Source organism: Mauremys reevesii, linkage group 3 (assembly GCF_016161935.1).
Source record: "Mauremys reevesii isolate NIE-2019 linkage group 3, ASM1616193v1, whole genome shotgun sequence".
NCBI lineage: Eukaryota > Metazoa > Chordata > Testudines > Geoemydidae > Mauremys > Mauremys reevesii.
In genome coordinates, this window is record NC_052625.1 from 2,561,534 (window position 1) to 2,581,695 (window position 20,162).

Below are 20,162 nucleotides of genomic sequence, written 5' to 3' on the forward strand. Positions count from 1 at the left end.
TCACTCTATGTTTCTAAAATACCTCACTATCCCTACCAAGGCCAACAGGGCGCTGTGCGAGATATTTAAACACAATACAACTAGTTTTAAGAAGTCAGCATAAACTCAATATGAATACAACTGATTAAGGGGAAGGGAAGGAAATCAACCACATGAAGAGGGTTAAAAAAAGAGACTGCAGGGAAGTTAGAGATGGGAACCACTGATGGGCAAGATAAAAACATATGAAAAAAGTTGAGACAGTTACCAAAAAAAAAAAGAGAGAGAGAGAGAGAGAAATGGACCAATGATATTGGGGAAGCAAATTCCACACCCTTGGACTAACTATAGCAAAGGTGCCAAGCTGAACAGCAACAGCTGGATCTCAAAGTGGAGGGCAGCGTGGAAGCTTTGTGCTCACAGGTATTTGCACCAAAGGAGAAGGTTGCAATTGTAGAGGGGGTCTACACTTTTACAGTGCAGTTCTACTCTAAAAAAAGCAACTATGTTTAAATGGCACCTTCATATTCAGCTACCTACATGTGTCAGGTCTGCTGACTTAGGGACAAAAAAAATATGGCTTTGGTGCTTTTTACTCCTGAAAATCCTATAGAGCCAACACAACTAACAGTGAGTTACATTTGATTCCAATTTGCACCCCAGAGTTGTTTACTCAGCGCTGATCAGTTACACCCGTGTAGCCCCTTGAAGGCAAGGGGGTTGTAAGGAAGGACCAAATTTGGTCTGCAAACACTTATTACTGGGGATGATGCACATAATGGAAAGAACCCAGCCTGACTCAAAGAGCATAGACTGAGCCTGAGGGCTGGCCAGCAGTCCAACATCAAGAAGAGTTATTTTGCTTGTTTTTTAAAATAGGGTGGGCTGCTCGCTGGTCCTTTTAAAGGTGAGAATAGCAAAATACCGTATTTATATGCAAATACCATCAGTAATCTGGCTGAGGGAGACACTACCCAGAGAATAGCGACAAAGAGTCCTGTGGCACCTTATAGAATAACAGACGTATTGGAGCAGGAGCTTTCGTGGGTGAATATGTGCATGCGTCTGGTGAAGTGGGTATTCACCCACGAAAGCTCATGCTCCAATATGTCTGTTATTCTATAAGGTGCCACAGGACTCTTTGCTGCTTTTTACAGATCCAGACTAACATGGCTACCCCTCTGATACTTGATACCCAGAGAATAAAATTCTAACTATCCTAATTTTGAAATTTGTTTTTATCCTTTGTGAAACCCTCCCTGTTAACTGGAGATATTCTAGCATGTGACATCACAAATACCAGAGGCCTACGCAGCATACTGCAGAAGGCAAAGGACAATGCTACTGATGCCAGAAACTACCCAAAATAGATACATTTATGTTTCTTACATGGCTCAGTATTGTCAATTTACATTTAACATCCTTTCAGCTTGTTCCATAAAGTAAACTCACTCATTTAATTATCCCTTGAAGCCAGAACCTTTATGTGCAATGGCTGACAATTTGGGACAATTTTATCCCAGTGGTAAAGATAAAAACATGTCAAGTCTTATTTTATAATTCTTGACAATCGTCAGAACACAAGGCAAAAGCAGCGGACAGCTAAACTTTGACTGGAAGAGCTGCCAGGCTGCCACTTTGCTCTGTCTACAGCCCAGTGATGTAGCCAGCTTTCTCACTGAGCTAATCAGGCACCACTGCAATGATCAGCTGTAAAAATCAACAGAAAAAGGAGCGTTCAGGAGTGGAGAAGACTGTCTCCCCTGCCTTAGTACTGCCCTGCATATGAATGTCAATACAGACGCCGAGGCAGCACAGGTGAGAGGGTGGATAGCTCAGTGGCACTGGGACTCAGGAGACCTGCACTCTGTTCCCAGCTACACCACAGATTATCATCTTTCTGACCTGGGACAAGTCACTTGGTCTCTCTCTGCCCCAGTCCCCCAGCACTGCCCTAACTCACAAGGACACTGTGAGAAAAAATACACTGAAGACTGAGAGGCACTAGGACACTATGATAACGGAGGCCAAGCAAGTTACATAGATAGGTACCGTTTTAGATGTTGTATAGAGTCTATTGCTAACCCTGCATCAGATGTGCTCATCTTTTATGTGACTAGGTAACACACAATCCATTTAGCACCCACCTAAGAGCTGCCATGTTGGATATGGAAGGCGAGCGGGAGTGCACGCTGGGCGACGACACCGACCTACTCTGGCTGTGAAGAGAGGAATAATTCTGGAAAGGGGAAGCCATGGGTGAGTCTCCTTTGGAGAGACTCCTGAGGTGGGCGGTCAAAGAGCTGCTGGTGGCCACGTGTTGCGGCGTCCCCACCTGCTCAGAGAACTTTAGGACTGTGTTCTGCTCCTGGAAGAGACAAAAGAAGCCGTACGTCATAAGGAACATGAGTGGGTCATAGCAGCCCGAGTGCCCTGGGGTCACTGACCAGCTGTTTACTTCCCCAGCACAACTCAAGTTAGATGTCACACACTCAGACTCATTTGCTGCTAGACTTCTCAACCCTGGGGTCTAGTTAGTAACGCTGCAGCAGATTCTGAAGAGACTATTGTTCTCCAGGGACACAGTCATTTCAATCAAGCCCTAAGTGAGGTAGCTCTCATGCAGTAGCCCCACAGAATGGTGGGGAGAGCATCTGCTTTTCCCCTAGGACTCCTGCACGGAGCAGGGGGAGGAAGACAGCAAGCAGCAGGGCTAGGTAGATTCTCCCTATGTTGGCTTTTCAAAAAAGTGAAGAAAAGAAGGCAGGAAAAGTGCAACAGGGCCACTAGACCCACACTGGAAGCAGCAGAAGGGCCATGGGGTAACCCCCTGGAACTCCTGCCCGTGGCCTGGAGAGAAGCAGGTGGGGGTGAAGGAAGGAAGGGTGTGGGTCAGCACTCCCTGACTCCCTTCATCCGTTGTTTGTCTCTTTCCCACCTAGCTCTTAATGGCAGCCAGTTGCTTGTTGCTTTGAGATTTGGCAGATCTTTAGTCAGCAGATTGCCAGGACTACAGCCAAAGGGGCATGACGACAAACATCGTTTCTCACCCATCATGTGGCAGATATATCTATGCCCACCCAGACACCCCACTCACCCCCAGAAACAGCCACCATTGCTTAAGGCATTTAAACATCAACGAGTGTTTGGGAAACCCGGCATCCTTAAATCTGGAATGGAGAGATAATTGAAAGAGGAACTGCTCCTCGGAAGTTCCATTGTTTTGATCTATCCATTATATGGACTGGATTGTAAATATTATGCGTTTTCTCTATCTCAGACACACACACACACACACATACACCTTCCATCTTTAAGTCAGCAATTATTTCTTACCTCTGGTTTTACTCTACGAAGGGCCCAGACTGCATGCAAACTCTGAACGGTGTCATAGGTCATCACAATGGAAGGCTCCTCATTGAGGAACACAATGCGCAGTGTGTAATCAGCAACGTACTGTACTCTAGCCGAGCCAAACACACCTGCTAGAGAAGTAGCGCTCAGGTTAACCCCATCTAAATCAGAAGGACAGTTTCTGTAATAGTCTTATTAATTACACAACGCTAGCATTTCATGTCCCATTTCTGTTGCAACTTTGGTTCTTCCCGTATAGATTCCCTCTCTGGGAGTGTTTGGCAGTTAAGAGTATATAGCTAAGCATTCAGACCCAAGGGAAAAGGCCACAGTTTGTTGTATCCAAGCCATTTCAAAGTAGTGTAAATAAGAGGCAGCATTACCTAATGGCCAAGGCACTGGCCTGGGACTCGGGAGACCTGGGTTCTATCTAGCCAGGAACACAATCTAACACAATCCAAAGGCTGGAAGTTGAAGCTAGACAAATTTAGATTGGAAATAAGGCATAACTTTGTAAGTGTAACAATTAGCCATCGGAACAGCTTTACCGTGGGCAGTGGTGCATTCTCCAACACTGAATTTTAAAATCAAGATTGGATGTTTTTCTAAAAGCTCTGCTCTAGCAATTGCTCTGGGGCAGTTCTCTGGCCTGTGTTATACAGGAGGTCAGACCAGATGATGACGACAATGGTCTCTTCTGGCCTTGGAATCTATCCATCTATTCCCAGCTATATCAATGGTTTGCTGGGTGACCTTGGACGTGTCCCCCCGCTCTTCCTCAGTTTCCCCTTCTGTAGAACAGGGATAATGATGCTGACTTCCTTTGTAGACTGCTTTGAGCTCTACAGCTGAAAAGCACATCACTATACCTGCATGGGGTTCCTAGCCCTCCCCAGTGTTGGGGTTTCACTACTGGCTCATCCCTTCCCTGCCCCACTCCCTTGGTGGGGGGCACAGCTCGCTCTGCCCCCTAGCTGTTACCAAGTGAATGGGAGGCATCTCCTCCTACTCCCTCACTGTCCAGCCTGGAATAGAGAAGAGGGAATAGGCTGGGGCTGCAACTTCAAATGGGAGTTGAATGTTGGGATGACAGGCACTCCCTGCCCCACATTTCTCCCCATTCTCCCTACCACCAACCTCCCATATCCCCCACTCTCACAACCCCCTCCTGGCCTGACCTCCCCAACCCTTTTCCCCTCCCTACCAACAATCCATGCCCCCTCTCTCGCTGCAACCCCACACCCCTCTCCTTTTACTCATTCACTCTTCCATCCTCCAATTCCCCTTCTACTCCACTCCAACACACACACACACACACACACACACACTTCTACTCACTGCTACAACGTCCTATATTCTCTAGCTCTGCACCAAAAGAACTCTGGAAACATTAAGAGCAGCTCATATGAGGCATCCCCTGACCAAGCAGCCCTATGATTTGCTTGCTTTTGATCACCCTCAGTTCCATGTTCAGGAGGAACACATCATCCTAACCACTTACTAGAGTCTTCCATCTTCCCGCTAATAATACCGCTAGTGTATAATCAAAGCCTGACTGTGGATTTTAGAGCACTTTAAAATATCACATTTAAACCAGAAATTTTGATCAGAGGGCAAAACTTCCAAAAGGAGCCTCTGTAGAACGCAGGCAAAGCATGAACAACGCACATTCCTGGAAAGCTGCCCAGGGAAGGCCCAAGCTCACAGTGCATGGCTGCTCAGGGACGTCTAAGGCATGGACAAACTGGGCACCTGCCCAGAGCCCCCTGCAGACAGTGAACCCCAGCAATGATGTGTTTAAAGATAAGATTATCCAGTCTTTGACACATTGAACCCCATGTGCTTCAGGGAACTGAATTTTCAGATGTCGTTCATGACTTTGCTGCCCACAAATCCAGACAGTGATGTTTTTAAAGCAGCTGAATACATGTAAAACTTTTTCTATTACCACTATGTTGTGTTTTTTAAGGCAAGAATTCCTATTTATTTCCTACTGTAATATGGTAGAGGCCCCAATTTACACTGTGCCCAGGGAACTCCATCATTAAGATGGCCCCATGGGTGCTCAAATCACCCCAAATTTAGACCACTAACCCCACTCCACACCCCCAAGAGGACTTGCAGATTTCAAGGCAATCCAAGTAAGCATGTGGATTTTAGAGCACTTAGAATAATCAACCTTTGAACAGCAAGCAACACTCAATCTTAACTATAGCTACAACTCTGCTACAATTTCAAGAAGGATGTAGTTAGTGTGGGGAGTCAGCTGCAATGTGAATATCATGACTCCAGACCCGGTAACATGCGGGTCAATCACCACAGCTCAATGACAGCAAGGTTTCAAATGTAACCAAGCAAGATAGCCACTCTCTCTTTCCTTTGTGGAATCCCTCCTCGGTGGCCAGCCATTCAAAGAGGTCTTTTTAGATACCTTAAATATCCTAAAGCTACAATACCAATTACGGGGTTTGTCTACACCAGTGGTTCTCAACCAGGGGTACATATACCCCTGGGGGTACATATACCCCTGGGGGTACATCAGCTTATCTAGATAATTTTACAAGAGGCTACACAAAAAGCACTAGCAAAGTCAGTAAAAACTGAAATTTCATACAGACTCTGACTTGTTTATACTGCTCTAGGTACTATCCACTGAAATGTAAGTACAATATTTATATTCCAATTGATTTTATAATTATATGCTAAAAATGAGGAAGTCAGCAATTTTCAGTAATAATTTTTTGTATTTTTATGTCTGATTTTGTAAGCAAGTAGTTTTTAAGTGAGGTGAAACTTGGGGATATGCAAGACAGATCAGACTCTGGAAAGGGGGACAGTAATCTAGAAAGGGTGAGAGCCACTGATCTACACATATGCGCACTGTGCAGCAAGCCAGGTTGTAAATCTACACCAATGCACGCAGGGAATCTTTTACTGCACAGCAGCAGGGTCCATGCGGAGAGTTAGCACCTGGCAGACGAGTGCATTGTAGATTTACACCACAGCTTCCACGAACTAAGTATTCATATTGACAGGTCCTAAGTGACATGAAATCCTAATTTAATTAACTTAATATAAATTAATTAAATTAACATGGCTACAACAATACTGCATACATGAAATCCTAACAACAGATAAGCAGCTAAAATAATCCATTTCTAAATTCTTAAAAGAGATATTTGATAATTCATTAGATTGTAATATACAGACTATAAAACAGGGAAGGTAAACTTTCAATGCTGTATTCAGTAATATTGCTGCTGAATGACTCATTTCTATTTATGGATTTTCATTTTTTTTTTTTATTAAGAAAACAACCTACCTCCAGACTTACAGACAAGAGGTGTTATCTCATCTAAAGGATGTAGCATACTAAACATAGTGGGCAAAGGTTCTCTGGAAAGGAAATGGAAAAATATATTTAAAAATCAAGCATTAACAAGCTGTAAAATCTAACAGATGGATCACAAACACCCACTGCAATTTTAACAGTCAACTCCTCAAAAATAAACAAGTGACATATATGTTCCATTAAGAATAGTTTGTGTGGCTCATCTAACACATCAATAAAAAACCCCAAGCTTTGTTTCTCTAGTACACTTTATCTCAGAGCAGCTGAGAAAACTTACACTGATATTACTATATAAACTTGGAACACTTCACCCATGACTGAAAGGATACAGCACAGAGCAATGCTTAACAGTTCAGAATAGGAAATGAGGAATCGTAAGGGAAATGTAGACAGACATGGAGTTACCAGATAAAAACGTGGCAGCACACAAAGACTGAAGAGCCAAGAGATCTCGACTGACCACCACTAACTTAATGTCAGTTTGAGATCTCATTGGAAAGCTGAAACATTGTGTGTGTGATTGCCTTGTTACTCCACAGTGTAAGGTAGGACTAGGCTCCAAGTGCTGGTGTGCATGCTCAAAAGTGACGTTCTAAACTCTATTTTTGAGCTTTTTCACCTGAAAGACTCCTCTTACACTTAGCACATGCCACTGGGGAAGTTTTCTGAAAAACATCAATAGGATTAGAGAAACCACTTTTCTGTTCTCATGGACTTTGACAGCCAGTAACCAAAAAGCAGCTCAGTTTTGTATGTTCAAACTGGATTAGACATGTAGTCCTTATGGAGAACACATGACTTTCACAAGTCTGAAAAAAGTGGAAGTTCTTAATGTAAAACTTTCAAAATGCAGACTGCTAAATAACGGGTCACTCCCTAGCTATTTAGAGCACACTTCTCACTGTGGTATCTCAGCATGGTTAAAAATAAGAACCACATACCCTGGGATGGATGCACATAGTTCCAAGGCAGCTACGCAAGCCACTCCCTAAATCCAACCAACGCCGCATCCTGGCTTTATGCCAGCATGTACCAACTTAAATCATCAGTGTCAATCATGATTTAAACTGGCGTGCAGGAAACCCTGATTTAAATAATTTATTTAAATCCTGCTTTGCATTTGAACTTATTTTTCCTAAAGAAAAGGTCAATTCTCATTGATTGGTAATCACTAAAATATGTTGATTGGCAACTATAATTATAGCCTTTACAGGACGTTTGGTATTTTTTGCTAAGCAGGATGACACACATTTATTTAAGCAATTATACAGCTTAACATACATTTATTCAGAGTCTTAATTTTTACTTTTTTTACTATGTTGGGAAATGGTGAACATGTTTCTTATTGTGACAGGGTGCACATGGCCCTGCAAGGCCCCCTGCTGGAGGACCCATGGTACTACCACACCTCACCCCACTCCACCCCACAAAAGGAGCAGCGAAGGTAGGTACAATTCAATAAAAGGATCAGATAAAAGGAGCTGCTGGGCCTGAACAGGTCAGTTCCTGGCTGGGACTAGAGGAGCAAGGAAGGGTGCTCCTTGCTGGTCACAGAAGCTGGAGAGAGAACCAGGTGGCATTGGCATCCAGTGAGGAGGAAGAGGATCTGAGAAGTTCTGCCCTGAGGTAAAGGGGAAGAGAAGAGGGCTACATGGGAGAAGGTCCAGGGAACAGCAGGAACTAATTAAAGGCAGCAGTATGTGTATGGTGTTTATTGGGTCCCTGGGTTTGGACCTGGAGCAATGGGCAGGCCCAGGTTACCCCACCAGCCACTGGGAAAGTGGCCTAAGCCCTGAGAAGAGGACAAGGCCCTGTCGGAAAGCCTAAGTGAAGGATTTAAAGGGCCCAGAGACAAGGCTGAAGACTCTAACAAGGGCACGCCAAGAGTCCTTGTTGGACCTTTGTTACCCCAGAAGGGGTTCATCCATTTGACTGTGTGACTTGGCCAGAGGGCTGAGCCACTGAAGACCTGCCTAGCGAAATCAGCAACCTACAAGGGACATATAGGAGTGGGAAAGATCGTAGTACCACGCCTAGCCATTAGGAGGCGCTTGAGATGAGTGCCTCCCCATCACACTTCTTTACAAGAAAATTAATTTTTTTATTCATGATTTGAACCAAGCTGCATTTGGATGGAAATCGGAATTCAATTAAAATGTCACAAAAATTGCATTTTACGATTATTTTTGTTAAATAAACCTACCCTAAAAGTGCTAGATACCAACTTGTTTTCTTACCATCCAAACACATTTTGCATTTAAAACTAACTGATTCTTCAAACAAAAGTAGTATTACCTGTAGTTAGTGAATTGAATTGATTGTTCTGGTCACCATGTTTTTCAAGATTTTAGAACCGGACGATCTCACTCTCTCATTTGTATTCAGAGATGGGAAAAGGAAAACAAGCTTCCTTGGTTTTTTTTTAAACTCCTAATTGGTTTCTCAACTTTGAATGAACTAGTTGAACAAAGTGAAATGAAGAAAATATTTTCTCTGCACCTGCAGAGGCAGCTACTGTCAAAAGCGGTTTAGCACTTCAACAAACTCTGGTTCTAGGTGCTTAGGCAGTGACTTCCACCAGTTCAGTGGTTTGACTTCCACCAGTTCAGTGGTTTGACTTTCTTTTAAACTTCAGCAGCAAACATGCACTACAGTACTTGAATATGGATTTTAATTGAATGTAAATGACTTTAATAGACTAGTAAGCCTAGGCCTGACCATAGTGTGTCAATTTAAAACTTAGTTTTAAATAGGTTTATTTTTAAAATGAAAAATGTATTTAATTAAAATTTTAAAATCCATTTTTTTTAATCTCTGATAATTATCCACCCTGCTTTACGCCTACTGATTGGGGGCAGAATCCTAATCCATCCCTGGCTGCGTTGATGAAGGAAAGCACACGCTGAGGTCAGAGAAGAGGTTCTCAAGCTGATCCTCAGTGTCTTGGAGTTAGGGAAGGAGCCAGTCGCTCTTTCTTCGTCTATCCCTGACTGAATTTCCCAACCCACCACTATTACTGTGACTCCAGCCCCAGGGCAAAAGATCCCAGAACCCCGTAGTAATAAAGTCTGGTAGAATATTACCCTGCCTCCCCCTGAAGCTATGCGAAAAGAGGCTCTGACCTTTGTCAGCCCTCAGGATCAACCCCAGTCTCTACAAGCCTCTCCCTTCAAATTCTTGATATTCCACCCAGCTTCCAAGCCCTTCTGACCAATTCCCCAAAAGCCCTGACCCCTTTTAGATGCTTAAACCCCACCTCCTGTACTGCCAAGTGTCCTAATAAATCGGGTGCAGAGACCTAAGTAGTGGTGAGAGCCCAGAAATGGTGCACAACTTGGAATGGAGAGTTGCCAGGCAGATGTGTCCAGTTTACATGTATGTATCCAAGATAGATACATGTAAGACTGTGCTGACACGTCCCATGGCATGTAGGGTACACGTAGCTACACGCTGCAGTAAAGGGCCAGCTGCATCCACACTCCCTGAGGTGTGCAGCTAAACCTGGCAGTTCAGTGTAAGGCTCCTCCTGGGGGAGGCAGCAGGACACTAGACTGCTAAAAGTCGCTGTGTAGACATGGGAGGCACTGCTTGGGTGTGCAGAGAGCCACGGAGGGCATATACCCTGGGGCTCTGGCATGTCTGTACTCTACTCGTCTAAGCAGTGACCTACCGTCTACATGCTATTTATACCCATGCCAGCTGTGTGTCCATTGTCTGCACCCTGCACATCGCTGTAAATGTAGATGTAACCCAAGACAGCCCTAACACCTTCACCTGCATTTGCTAAAACAGTGCTACAGTGATTAGCGTTGTACAAAACAGCTTTATCAACATTTTTATTCCCCCGTCCCCCAAGCCTTAACATGTAGCTAGGTACGCAGCAGCGCAGCCCTAGCCACCAGACTAGGCCATGCAGCAAGTTATCTGTGGGAGTTTTCCTTGCAGACACAAGGTGGATGAAATAATCCATTTACAAACACCTACTTTATACACTAACATTTTTAATGCACAATTAAATTGGAGATTTAAATATAAAGAGGCAAGAAGTGCTCAACCTTACCTCAACAAAACCACCATAACCCTACGCTCCCGCTGGCTGCTCTCTCTCCACACACAGGCCAGACACCTTCCCATTGCCAAATACACCTCAACTCTTCCCTTGTGGGTGTGTGCATTATAACACAGGCTTTAATTTCACTGACATGTCACCAAGGAGGGTCTTGCACCGGGGACCAAGAGCAAAGCAGTCTCCAGCTGGTGTAAGAGAATCATGCAGGAGGGACATTGCCTCCAGAAGCTGAAAGTCTAATACCAGGTTTGCCATGTGCACAGGAGCTTGATGGTAGTGTTCAGACCAGTGTGGGCACTGTAGCCGAGAATGTCTTTACTCTTTCCACATTTACACTCTAAATCTTATTTGTGCATGGAATGGGAACATAACTCAACACGTCCCAATGTCCTGATGCATTTCATCACCACTTTGGTAGAGAGCGACACTTATACTAAAAGGACAGTTAAAATTTCATCTCACTGCTTTATATTAGACAACTTCTTCCACAACACAACAAAGACACTCAGTAACCACCCTCACTACATACCTGGGTGGACTCAGAGGGACTTCATGTGAAGTGCTGCTGCGTTCAAACAACAAGCCATATTTTGTTGGCCAGACATTTGCTACCTACAAGAGAGAAATATTTTAAAAACTGAATGGCTCAAATTTAAAATGCTCCTGCACTTGAGCATCCAGCTATGGTAAAACCAAAACATTTAACCATTGTTTAGGGCAGAATGCAATGTTATATATGTAACACAAAACACCTTCTCAAAATAGGATGACAACGTATTTGTGCTTTACCACATCCTATTTCTGAACACAACCTATATACAAATGTGAAAACATACCAAGAACAAGAGAATAGGTCATTTGATTAGTGTTAGACTGACAGCTTCTCAAGAGAACTATGCAAAAAGAAGCCATGTTTTCTGACCTATATGAAAGTTTTGGCATCTATCTATCTAAAGATTTTGTACTGTGACCCATCATTTAGGTTAGGAAAAAGTTCCTAACTGTCAGGGTGATCAAACACTAGAATAAATTGCCAAGGAAGGTTGTGGAATCTCCATCTCTGGAGATATTTAAGAGTAGGTTAGATAAATGTCTATCAGGGATGGTCTAGACAGTATTTGGTCCTGCCATGAGGGCAGGGGACTGGACTCGATGACCTCTCGAGGTCCTTTCCAGTCCTAGAATCTATGAATTGTAGTATCCGAGTATCTTCCATGTAAAATAAACTGGCAATAACAATGTTCATAGTGGGCTTCAGAATCTCTGGCTCTTCTTTATTTTTCAGGTTAGAACATGGAATAGAACCAAGTCTTCCGAGTCTGGCGGGCCAGGCCGGTTTGTTTACCTGCTGCGTCTGCAGGTTTGGCAGATCGCAGCTCCCACTGGCCGCGGTTCACTGCTCCAGGCCAATGGGGGCGGTGGGAAGTGGCGGCCAGCACATCCCTTGGCCCACGCCGCTTCCCGCAGCCCCCATTGGCCTGGAGCGGTGAACCACGGCCAGTAGGAGCCGCGATCGGCCGAACCTGTGGACATGGCAGGTAAACAAACCGGTCCAGCCCACCAGGGTGCTTACCATGCGAGCCGCATGCCAAAGGTTGCCAATCCCTGCACTAAGCCATACCCACTTCTGCTTTGTCATACCCTCACTTGCTAGTACAATTATTAAAAATTCACACCAAGGATTACTAGATTATAGCTACATTTCAAGCACCATTCACATCAAAAGACAAATGAGGAACAACAACAACAACATGCACATTAAAATAAATGAGAGCGTTTAAAAAAAAATACTTACCTGAAAAGGTAAGGAAGCAATGTAATCCTTTCCTTCTATGCTATGAACATTTATGCAGGAGCTCTGCAATATGCAGATACATTTTTCTACTACTTCATCACTATCTGAAATTGGGTAAGAACACAAAAATAATTTTTAGTCCTGCCATGAAGTTTCTCTGTACACAAAGTAGGGACTTTTGTTATTAGCTGTGCAATTCTAAAATGGTTGGTTAGTTTCTGTTGTGACAACTGGGCCTACAAATTTACCCAAATTGAGAGTGTAACTGTAAAAAGTATGTAACAGTTCATAAGACATTACAATAACCTATAACAATAAATGTTGATGGGAAAAAGTAAGAAGAGAGACAGAATAACTGAATTAGTCTAAACAGAAAGGCCAAGTTAATACGATTCAAGGACTGTGTTGAAATTATGCTTTTTAAAAACAGGAGATGTGGAGCCAGACGTTAATGAGTCAAAATTGGTATATCAGATATTAGGCTTAATTGGTGAACAAAATAATGAGGATGGACTATTCCACCCATCACTCTCTTTTGGGTCCTTAAGTGAAAGAAATTTTGTGGGGAAGTATGAAAAAAAAACAAAAAACAAAAACGAAAAGAAGAACAGACAGAAAGAACAGATAGAGGCTACTGGAATGAGGTACACCATCATAGCTGTCACCCCCTACGATTTTCTGGAACCCCAGGCCTTCATCATCCTGATCCTGACTGGTCACCTGACCAGAACGAGCCAGCAAGAGAGGGACCCAGATGACATTGTCACCTCTACCAGCTCCAGCTGAATCCCAAATGCTAATTGGGATGACAGTTATAACCATCTCTGATACCATCTAAGAGACTGTCAGACAAGGGGGCTTTTCCTTCTAAAACCTGTCTACAGCCAAAGGGAAAGGGAACAAGGGACTTTGGTACAATGAAAGCCTTACTTAATGCTTTACATTTCAAATGCTTTAACTGATTTTCCCTCTTTTCTGTATCTTTAATAAAAGAATGTTAAAGGTGTGTTTGCCATGGTGTCAAGCAGCCTGAAGTCTCCATATCAAACCCCAGACCTTGTTTACCACTGTTAAGTGCTGGACAGTGACTGGGTTATGTTAACACCTTTGGCCCATATATCCCATCTCAATTACTACACCACTTCTCAAGTCAAGAAAATTAAACTCAGATAAAATAGGAGTTTGGCAGTAAAGTAAAATATGAATGAAACTTACTGTCGACTTTCTCAGATTTTTCCTGTGGTACAGTGAAATCACACCATAAAGCCTAAAAACCAAAAATAATATGCAGTAACTTATGAAAGACAAGCTGGTATTAATACCAAATTCTCTTTTTTAATAGTATTTTGTAACAGAATGTCCCTCTGCTCCAAGAGAGGTTTTAAGCCACGTTTCAATTAACTAGTATTGATTAGCTAATATGCAGCCATTCAACGGCTATAATTTCCGAGTTCATACCTGCAGAACAGGGCTGTCAACAGTGAAAGCCTTATAAACAGCAGATGCTTGGCTTTTACTTCCTTTGCTCCAAATGACCATATTGCCAGCCACATACAGTTCTTCATCATATTCCACTTCTTCCCCAACATCACTGACACCTCTCCTTAAAAGCCAACTTTCCTGAAAACCAAGAGAATTAAAAAAAGTCACAACTTCCTCTCAATGGTAGGCTGATAGACTCACAGCTAGTCTGATCGGAAAGGGTGGCATAACTTTATGTTTTATAAATTAATCAAATCGAGATCTGGGGCGACATTGCAGAGGAGACTGGATTTTTGTTTCAACTTCTAGTTTTCCCTATTTTAAAAAAAATATTCCACACACAGAAAAATCTGAACTCACAATCGGATACAAGATCATATATAGTGTGCCAGACGGAGAACACAGACAACCTTCTGCTTATCAGGAAGTGCTGTGTCTACTATCCTTGCTCCGTACCAACAGAAAATCCAACCAGGAAGACACATCAGGAACGTTCTGCTGCCTTGCATCAGGAAACCCACTCGATTTTCCTGCTTTGTTCATGGTGTGCTTGGGCTGTCTTTATATGGCCTTTTTTTTTTTTTTTTTTTTTTTAAAGTGAGCAGGAGGGAAGTCTGTAGTCCTCAGTGCATTTGCCTGAATCCTGATCACAGCAGAACATCAATCACATCACAAACCTGTCACACAAACAATTTTTCCTGATTTGTGTGTGTATGGGAGTAAGGGAGAAATCACATAATGAAAGTGATGTTGATGAAGAATAAGTTGGCATCCCTTCACATCCTGGTGCCTTCAATGCACTGGAAATTCCTTTGCAGTGGTTTGAAGGACAAGAAGAAAGAAATGCAGTGCACCATACTGCAACTTATGCACCGCACCTACTGTAATTTCAAGATGTTCAATTTTAGGAACTCAATTCCCAATTAAGCGACAAGGAGTCCTGTGGCAACTTATAGACTAACAGACGTATTGGAGCATAAGCTTTTGTGGGTGAATACCCGCGTGCGTCTGACAAAGTGGGTATTCACCCACGAAAACTTATGCTCCAATATGTCTGTTAGTCTATAAGGTGCCACAGGACTCTTTGTCGCTTTTTACAGATCCAGACTAACACGGCTACCCCTCTGATACTTAATTCCCAATTAGTTCATAAAATAGGAGTTCTACTGCATAAGGAAGCTGAAACCAATTCTGCATTCTACTGGCTCCCAAAAATCTTTTCTTATGGTAGTCAAAAAAAATGGAGTTTAAGCGAGTAGAGGAAAAAAGCAAACATTTGGAGCTAGGTTAGAGGGCCTCTTCCAGTTCCTAGATTCACTTATTTTAAAAATAAGCCAAGCTTCAAGTTTTCAGGAAGGTATGCACACAGGTCATGGACCCATACACACATGCACAGTTGTTAGATAAAAAGTCTAGGCCTAGATATTCAAAGTGATAACTTTAAAATTGCTACTTAATTTCTTTACCTAACACTACTATAATATCTTGGATGATTCAGTCGATTTGTTTTTCCACTATTTATACTGTTTAGTTTTGCATTTCTCAGCTTGGACAAAAATCAGTTTTGTGTTCAGGTTCTTCTCATTTGTGTAGAGTTGGGCTTGCAAACAATACAGGGGATGTTTGTTTATTTAAAAACTACTGTTTTTCCACTGACATTTGAAAAAAAACAAAAAAACAAAGGAAACATTTCTGCTGACCTTAGATTTTACGAAAGCTTGTTCCCACACAATCTAAAAGGTGTCGGACTGATAGTCCCACAAGCTACAACTTTCTGTTTATTCCCCAAGTACATGCAGCATGAACAACTGTAGCGCAGACTTCCCTTCCCAACTCATCTCAATCCAGTCCTGGTGAAAGCAACCTACGAATGAGAGGGTAGCCTTCACTCCATGCTCATTTGCTCTTTGACTTATCTGCAGAGACTGATGACGAGTTCCAGCCCCACAATTGCTCTGTGCCTGTTACTGTTTTACAACCTCAGAGTGTTTCCAACAAGAAAAACAACACGCAGTTATGCCACTATGTTTCTGAGGTTAAAGAGTACTGAGAGCCCTTTCAACCTTATACCTAAGTAGTCAATGTACTGGGGTATACTGTTACCCTGATGTATACAGACACGTGCATGTACATCTCTATTCATCAGAATAGACATTACACATTCTCGTGTACTTTCGGGATCTGTTCTGGAAATCGTCTTGGCTGGTTCATTACAGACCTCCAAGAGTTTAAAAAAAAATAATTACAATGCTTCTCTTCAGCACCCAGGCAATATCTGGCCAGCTTTTCACTGGCAAAAGCTTTGCTTTCTTTAAACTGCAAAAAATCTGATTTGAAAAAGTTAATCCATCTCAACATATCTTTAGCAAGGAGATGGCCTATACCAGCACAGCGAAAGTGGTACACTTTGTGTGTACAGATTTCCCTTTAATGCTTCCACTCACAGTGCAGGTGTAGTTATTGCAACAGTTCATTTGTGGAAGCTAGCTCATAGAAGTCAATGGCAGTTTAGCCAACTCATGGTGGGTTGGTTTTTTTGGGGTGTTTTTTTTTTTTTTTTTTTTTTTTTTGCTGTGACAGGATTTGAGCTGGGGCTGGAACCAGTCTGGCAATGATATGAGATGCTCCAGTCCTCATGTGAATTAGTGATTTAGAGCCCGCAGGGGTAAAGGGGGGGGGGGACATCCTTCTGACTGGCTGCCCTTCCCCACACCCTGGGGCACAATCACCAGAGCTGCTGATTGAAGAGCTCTCTCCCCCCCTCTCCCCAGCAACCTGAAGCCATTTACACAGGAGGGCATGAGGGAGCAGAAAAAGCCCATGAAGCTCATGAAGCTCTGCCTCTTGTGACAAACAAGGAAGGCTCCTCTGCTCCTCCCTGCAACACCCAGCCTAGGGGTAGGGTGGGGTGAAGAGCCCCTAACGATGCTCCTCCCCAAACTGGAAGGCTGAACAGGGACCCCTCACCAGGCCTGGGTGAGGAGCTTCAGGAGGAGTAAACGTGAACCTGGGGGGCTGAAGAAGGGACTGAACCGAGGTGGAGACTGCGGGACAGAATTGATTTGGAGGTTGAGGAGCAGAATTAATTTCTGGGTAGGGGATGGGCAGATGTGGCACTGAGGGTTTTTTTAATTTTTTTTTTTTGGGCCAATCCATGATTTTTGGGGTCTGACTCACGATTCTTGATCTCGAGGCTGGGAATACTGCAATGGGACTACACACATGCTTATAGTTAGCCAGGCATTTAAGCATTTTGCTGACGTAGGGCATATAATAGCAAGTCAAAACGTCAATACCTTTTTATACCCACAGAATGGGAAATAGTGCATTAAAGTGTGCTCTCTCTCGCTTTCTTTTTAATTCATAAACTGCCTGAAGAATACAAGCCACTATTCCATGTTTCTCTTGCAGAGGATTGCATAAGTCTAGCATTGCCTTATTTCAGGACATATTGTGCACATAGTTTACTGAAGACATTTCACTGCAGCTCTTTTTCAAATATTCAAGCGTCTGGTTTAATGACTAAAATAAACACTGAATCAGGACACACAATTTTACCTTCTGTTTTTCATGGATTGTAACCTCCTGAAGGGATCCCACCAAGCCAGCTGCTCCATCAGAAGACCATAATTCAGAGGCTGGCTGCAGCTGCCGAAGTTGAAGGTTTAGGGCATTAGGGTGGTGCTTGCAGTGGTCACGGCCAAAAGGAACAAACTCCTGCAAATCCCCTGCTGCTATCATCGTTACCCTCTCTTCATAGTTGTTCGACATGGGTTCCAAATATCAACATTATTTCTGAAACAAAAAACAGAACACTGGTTTGTCTCAATGGTCATATCTAAGCTGTAAAGCATGCAACTTACCTTATTACATATTGCAATCAAACTTTTCTATATGAAACTTAATTTTCATTAAAAACAAATAAACAACAATAATGGTTTAAAATCTTTTATTGCTGGTAGTGTGTAATTCTAATAGGTTATGTTTCAGTTATTTCTATTTTAACTTGCAGGGGGGGAGGGATAGCTCAGTGGTTTGAGCATTGGCCTGCTAAACCCAGGGTTGTGAGTTCAATCCTTGAGGAGGCCACTTAGGGATCTGGGGCAAAAATTGGTCCTGCTAATGAAGGCAGGGGGCTGGACTCAATGACCTTTCAAGGTCCCTTCCAGTTCTAGGAGATCAGTATATCTCCTATTATTATTATCCTTTGTAATGAAAAAACTCAGTCTACTAATATTAAGAGGTGAGGACAAGAGAAGGAAAACAATTAAAATTATTTCAGCTGATTTTAATTCTAGTGCTTGCTACTTTTCTAAGGACTGGTCTACACTAGGAAATTAGGTCAGTAGAACTATATGGCTGAGGATGTGACAAATCCACACCCCTGAAGAACAGTGAACTGACCAACCCCCTGGTGTAGACAACGCTCGGTCAACGGGAGAAAGCTACCACCTCTTGGGGAAGTGGAGTACCTACGCAGAGGGGTAGGCATAGGTAGTGTCTTCACTGAAGTCCTGCAGCATTTTAAGTGAAGACAAGCCCTAAATATTAAGATTCTCCATCAATGACCATTTTAAAGTCAAGATTGGATGTTGACAGAATCTGCTTTCCAAATCCCCCGTTGATTTGCATTAATTACCCTCCTTTAATTCTATATTAATTGAGTCCCGTATCAGCTACTCCATTATCTTGCATAGGATGGATGTAAAGCTGACAGGACTATAATTACGTGGCTCAATCAGTTTACACTTTTTAAAAACTGGCACAGCATTAGGTCTCTTTCAACACTCTGGAAATTCCCTAGTGCTGCAAGACTTATTGAAAAATCAACATTAATGGGGACTGGGGGATGGATGCTGTGCAGGGGGTTGGGGGGGATGGTCTCTCTCTCTCTGAGGGGGCAGGGCACTGGAGAGGCGCAGTCTCTGTGTGGGGGTTGGCGGGATGTGCTCTCTAGGTGGGGGGATGGGCAGACGCACCGGAGAGCTAAATATGAGTCAACCGTCGGGGCGGGGGGTCGGTGTGTGTCTGTTCCGTCCGGCTGCGAGGTCCTGGCGGGGGCGGGGGGCACGAACCTGCGTGACACGGGAAAGGGCGGTCGGCGGCGAGTCCGGCTCCTGTGGCTCTTCCCCGGGTGTCTCCGGCAGCGCGACTCCCAGCAACTCCTCACACGGGCGCGGCCATTTTGGAACTCCCATCACCCCCCGCGGCGCTCGGGCGGACCGACGGCCTGTCTCGCGGCGCGGGGGGCGGGGGTAGAACTGAGCTGGTGCTGTTACCATGGCAGCGGGGATGCTGCTGTCACCATGGCAGCTAGGAACTGGCCGGAGGGCGGGGGGTAGAATCCTTTGGTGTCACCATGGCAGCGGGAATTCTGCTGTCACCATGGCAGCAGGGAGCTGGCGCGGGGAGAGGTGGGTAGAATTCTGGTGGTGTCACCATGGCAGCGGGAAGCTTGGGGAAGGGAGGATGGAATCCTTTGGTGTCCCCATGGGAGCGGGGATTCTGCTGTCACCATGGCAGCAGGGACCTGGCAGACGCCAGGGGTTAGAATTCTGGTGGTGTCACCATGGGAACGGGGATTCTGCTGTCACCATGGCAGCAGGGACCTGGCAGACGCCAGGGGTTAGCATTCTGGTGGTGTCACCATGGTAGCAAGGAGCTGGCCGGGGCTGGAGCTTGCCTGCCCCGATGGGATATAGGGCCAGGAGAAGTGACGCATGCTGTAAAGGATGAGAGACCTGGATGGGAGGTGGAGATCTCCAGGACACAAAGGAATCTGGGCCTGCACCTCCACCAGCAGCTATGCGGGGATTATGTGGGAGTTGCTGAAGCAGTATCTGGAGATGTTCCAAAGCAGAAGGAGCACCATCACCACCACCAACAACAACCCCATTGGCCATATCTACTTTACTGCGGATCAGGCTTCTGGAGCAGAGAAAATTTGGCACAGTGCACCAGAGTCATGCCCCCAGACTGTGTTGGCAGGATTCTCACAGATGGGGCTTGCACTCCTTTAGTAAGATTTCCCTAGCTTTCACTTGTTGGTCTTTAAACCAGTGTTTCCCCAGTTTTTTAAAGCTGATCCCCATCCTCAGAAAAGTGAAATCCATCACACACACGCTCTAACC

The 20,162-nt window shown here is 44.0% G+C and overlaps 1 protein-coding gene across 5 annotated transcripts in view; it reads right to left on the reverse strand.

Annotated features, from left to right (window-relative positions):
• The window catches only part of ANAPC1 (anaphase promoting complex subunit 1), a 74,358-nt gene extending 55,096 nt beyond the window's left edge, over positions 1–19,262 (reverse strand). For 2 of the 5 annotated variants that reach the window (XR_005596161.1, XM_039530270.1), the window contains exons 1-9: positions 19,107–19,262; positions 17,590–17,826; positions 14,008–14,169; positions 13,765–13,816; positions 12,550–12,653; positions 11,284–11,366; positions 6,656–6,729; positions 3,316–3,494; positions 2,127–2,347 (exon numbers count right to left, since the gene is read on the reverse strand). Coding sequence is in view for 4 of the 5 variants with exons in the window: in XM_039530270.1 (XP_039386204.1) it covers positions 2,127–2,347; positions 3,316–3,494; positions 6,656–6,729; positions 11,284–11,366; positions 12,550–12,653; positions 13,765–13,816; positions 14,008–14,169; positions 17,590–17,802 (1,088 nt within the window). In the remaining variant the exon portion in view is untranslated. The remainder of the gene's footprint in view (positions 1–2,126; positions 2,348–3,315; positions 3,495–6,655; positions 6,730–11,283; positions 11,367–12,549; positions 12,654–13,764; positions 13,817–14,007; positions 14,170–17,589; positions 17,827–19,106) is intronic. The other 3 variants (XM_039530274.1, XM_039530273.1, XM_039530271.1) reach the window with 3 other exon arrangements.
• Between the last annotated feature and the right edge of the window lie 900 nt (positions 19,263–20,162).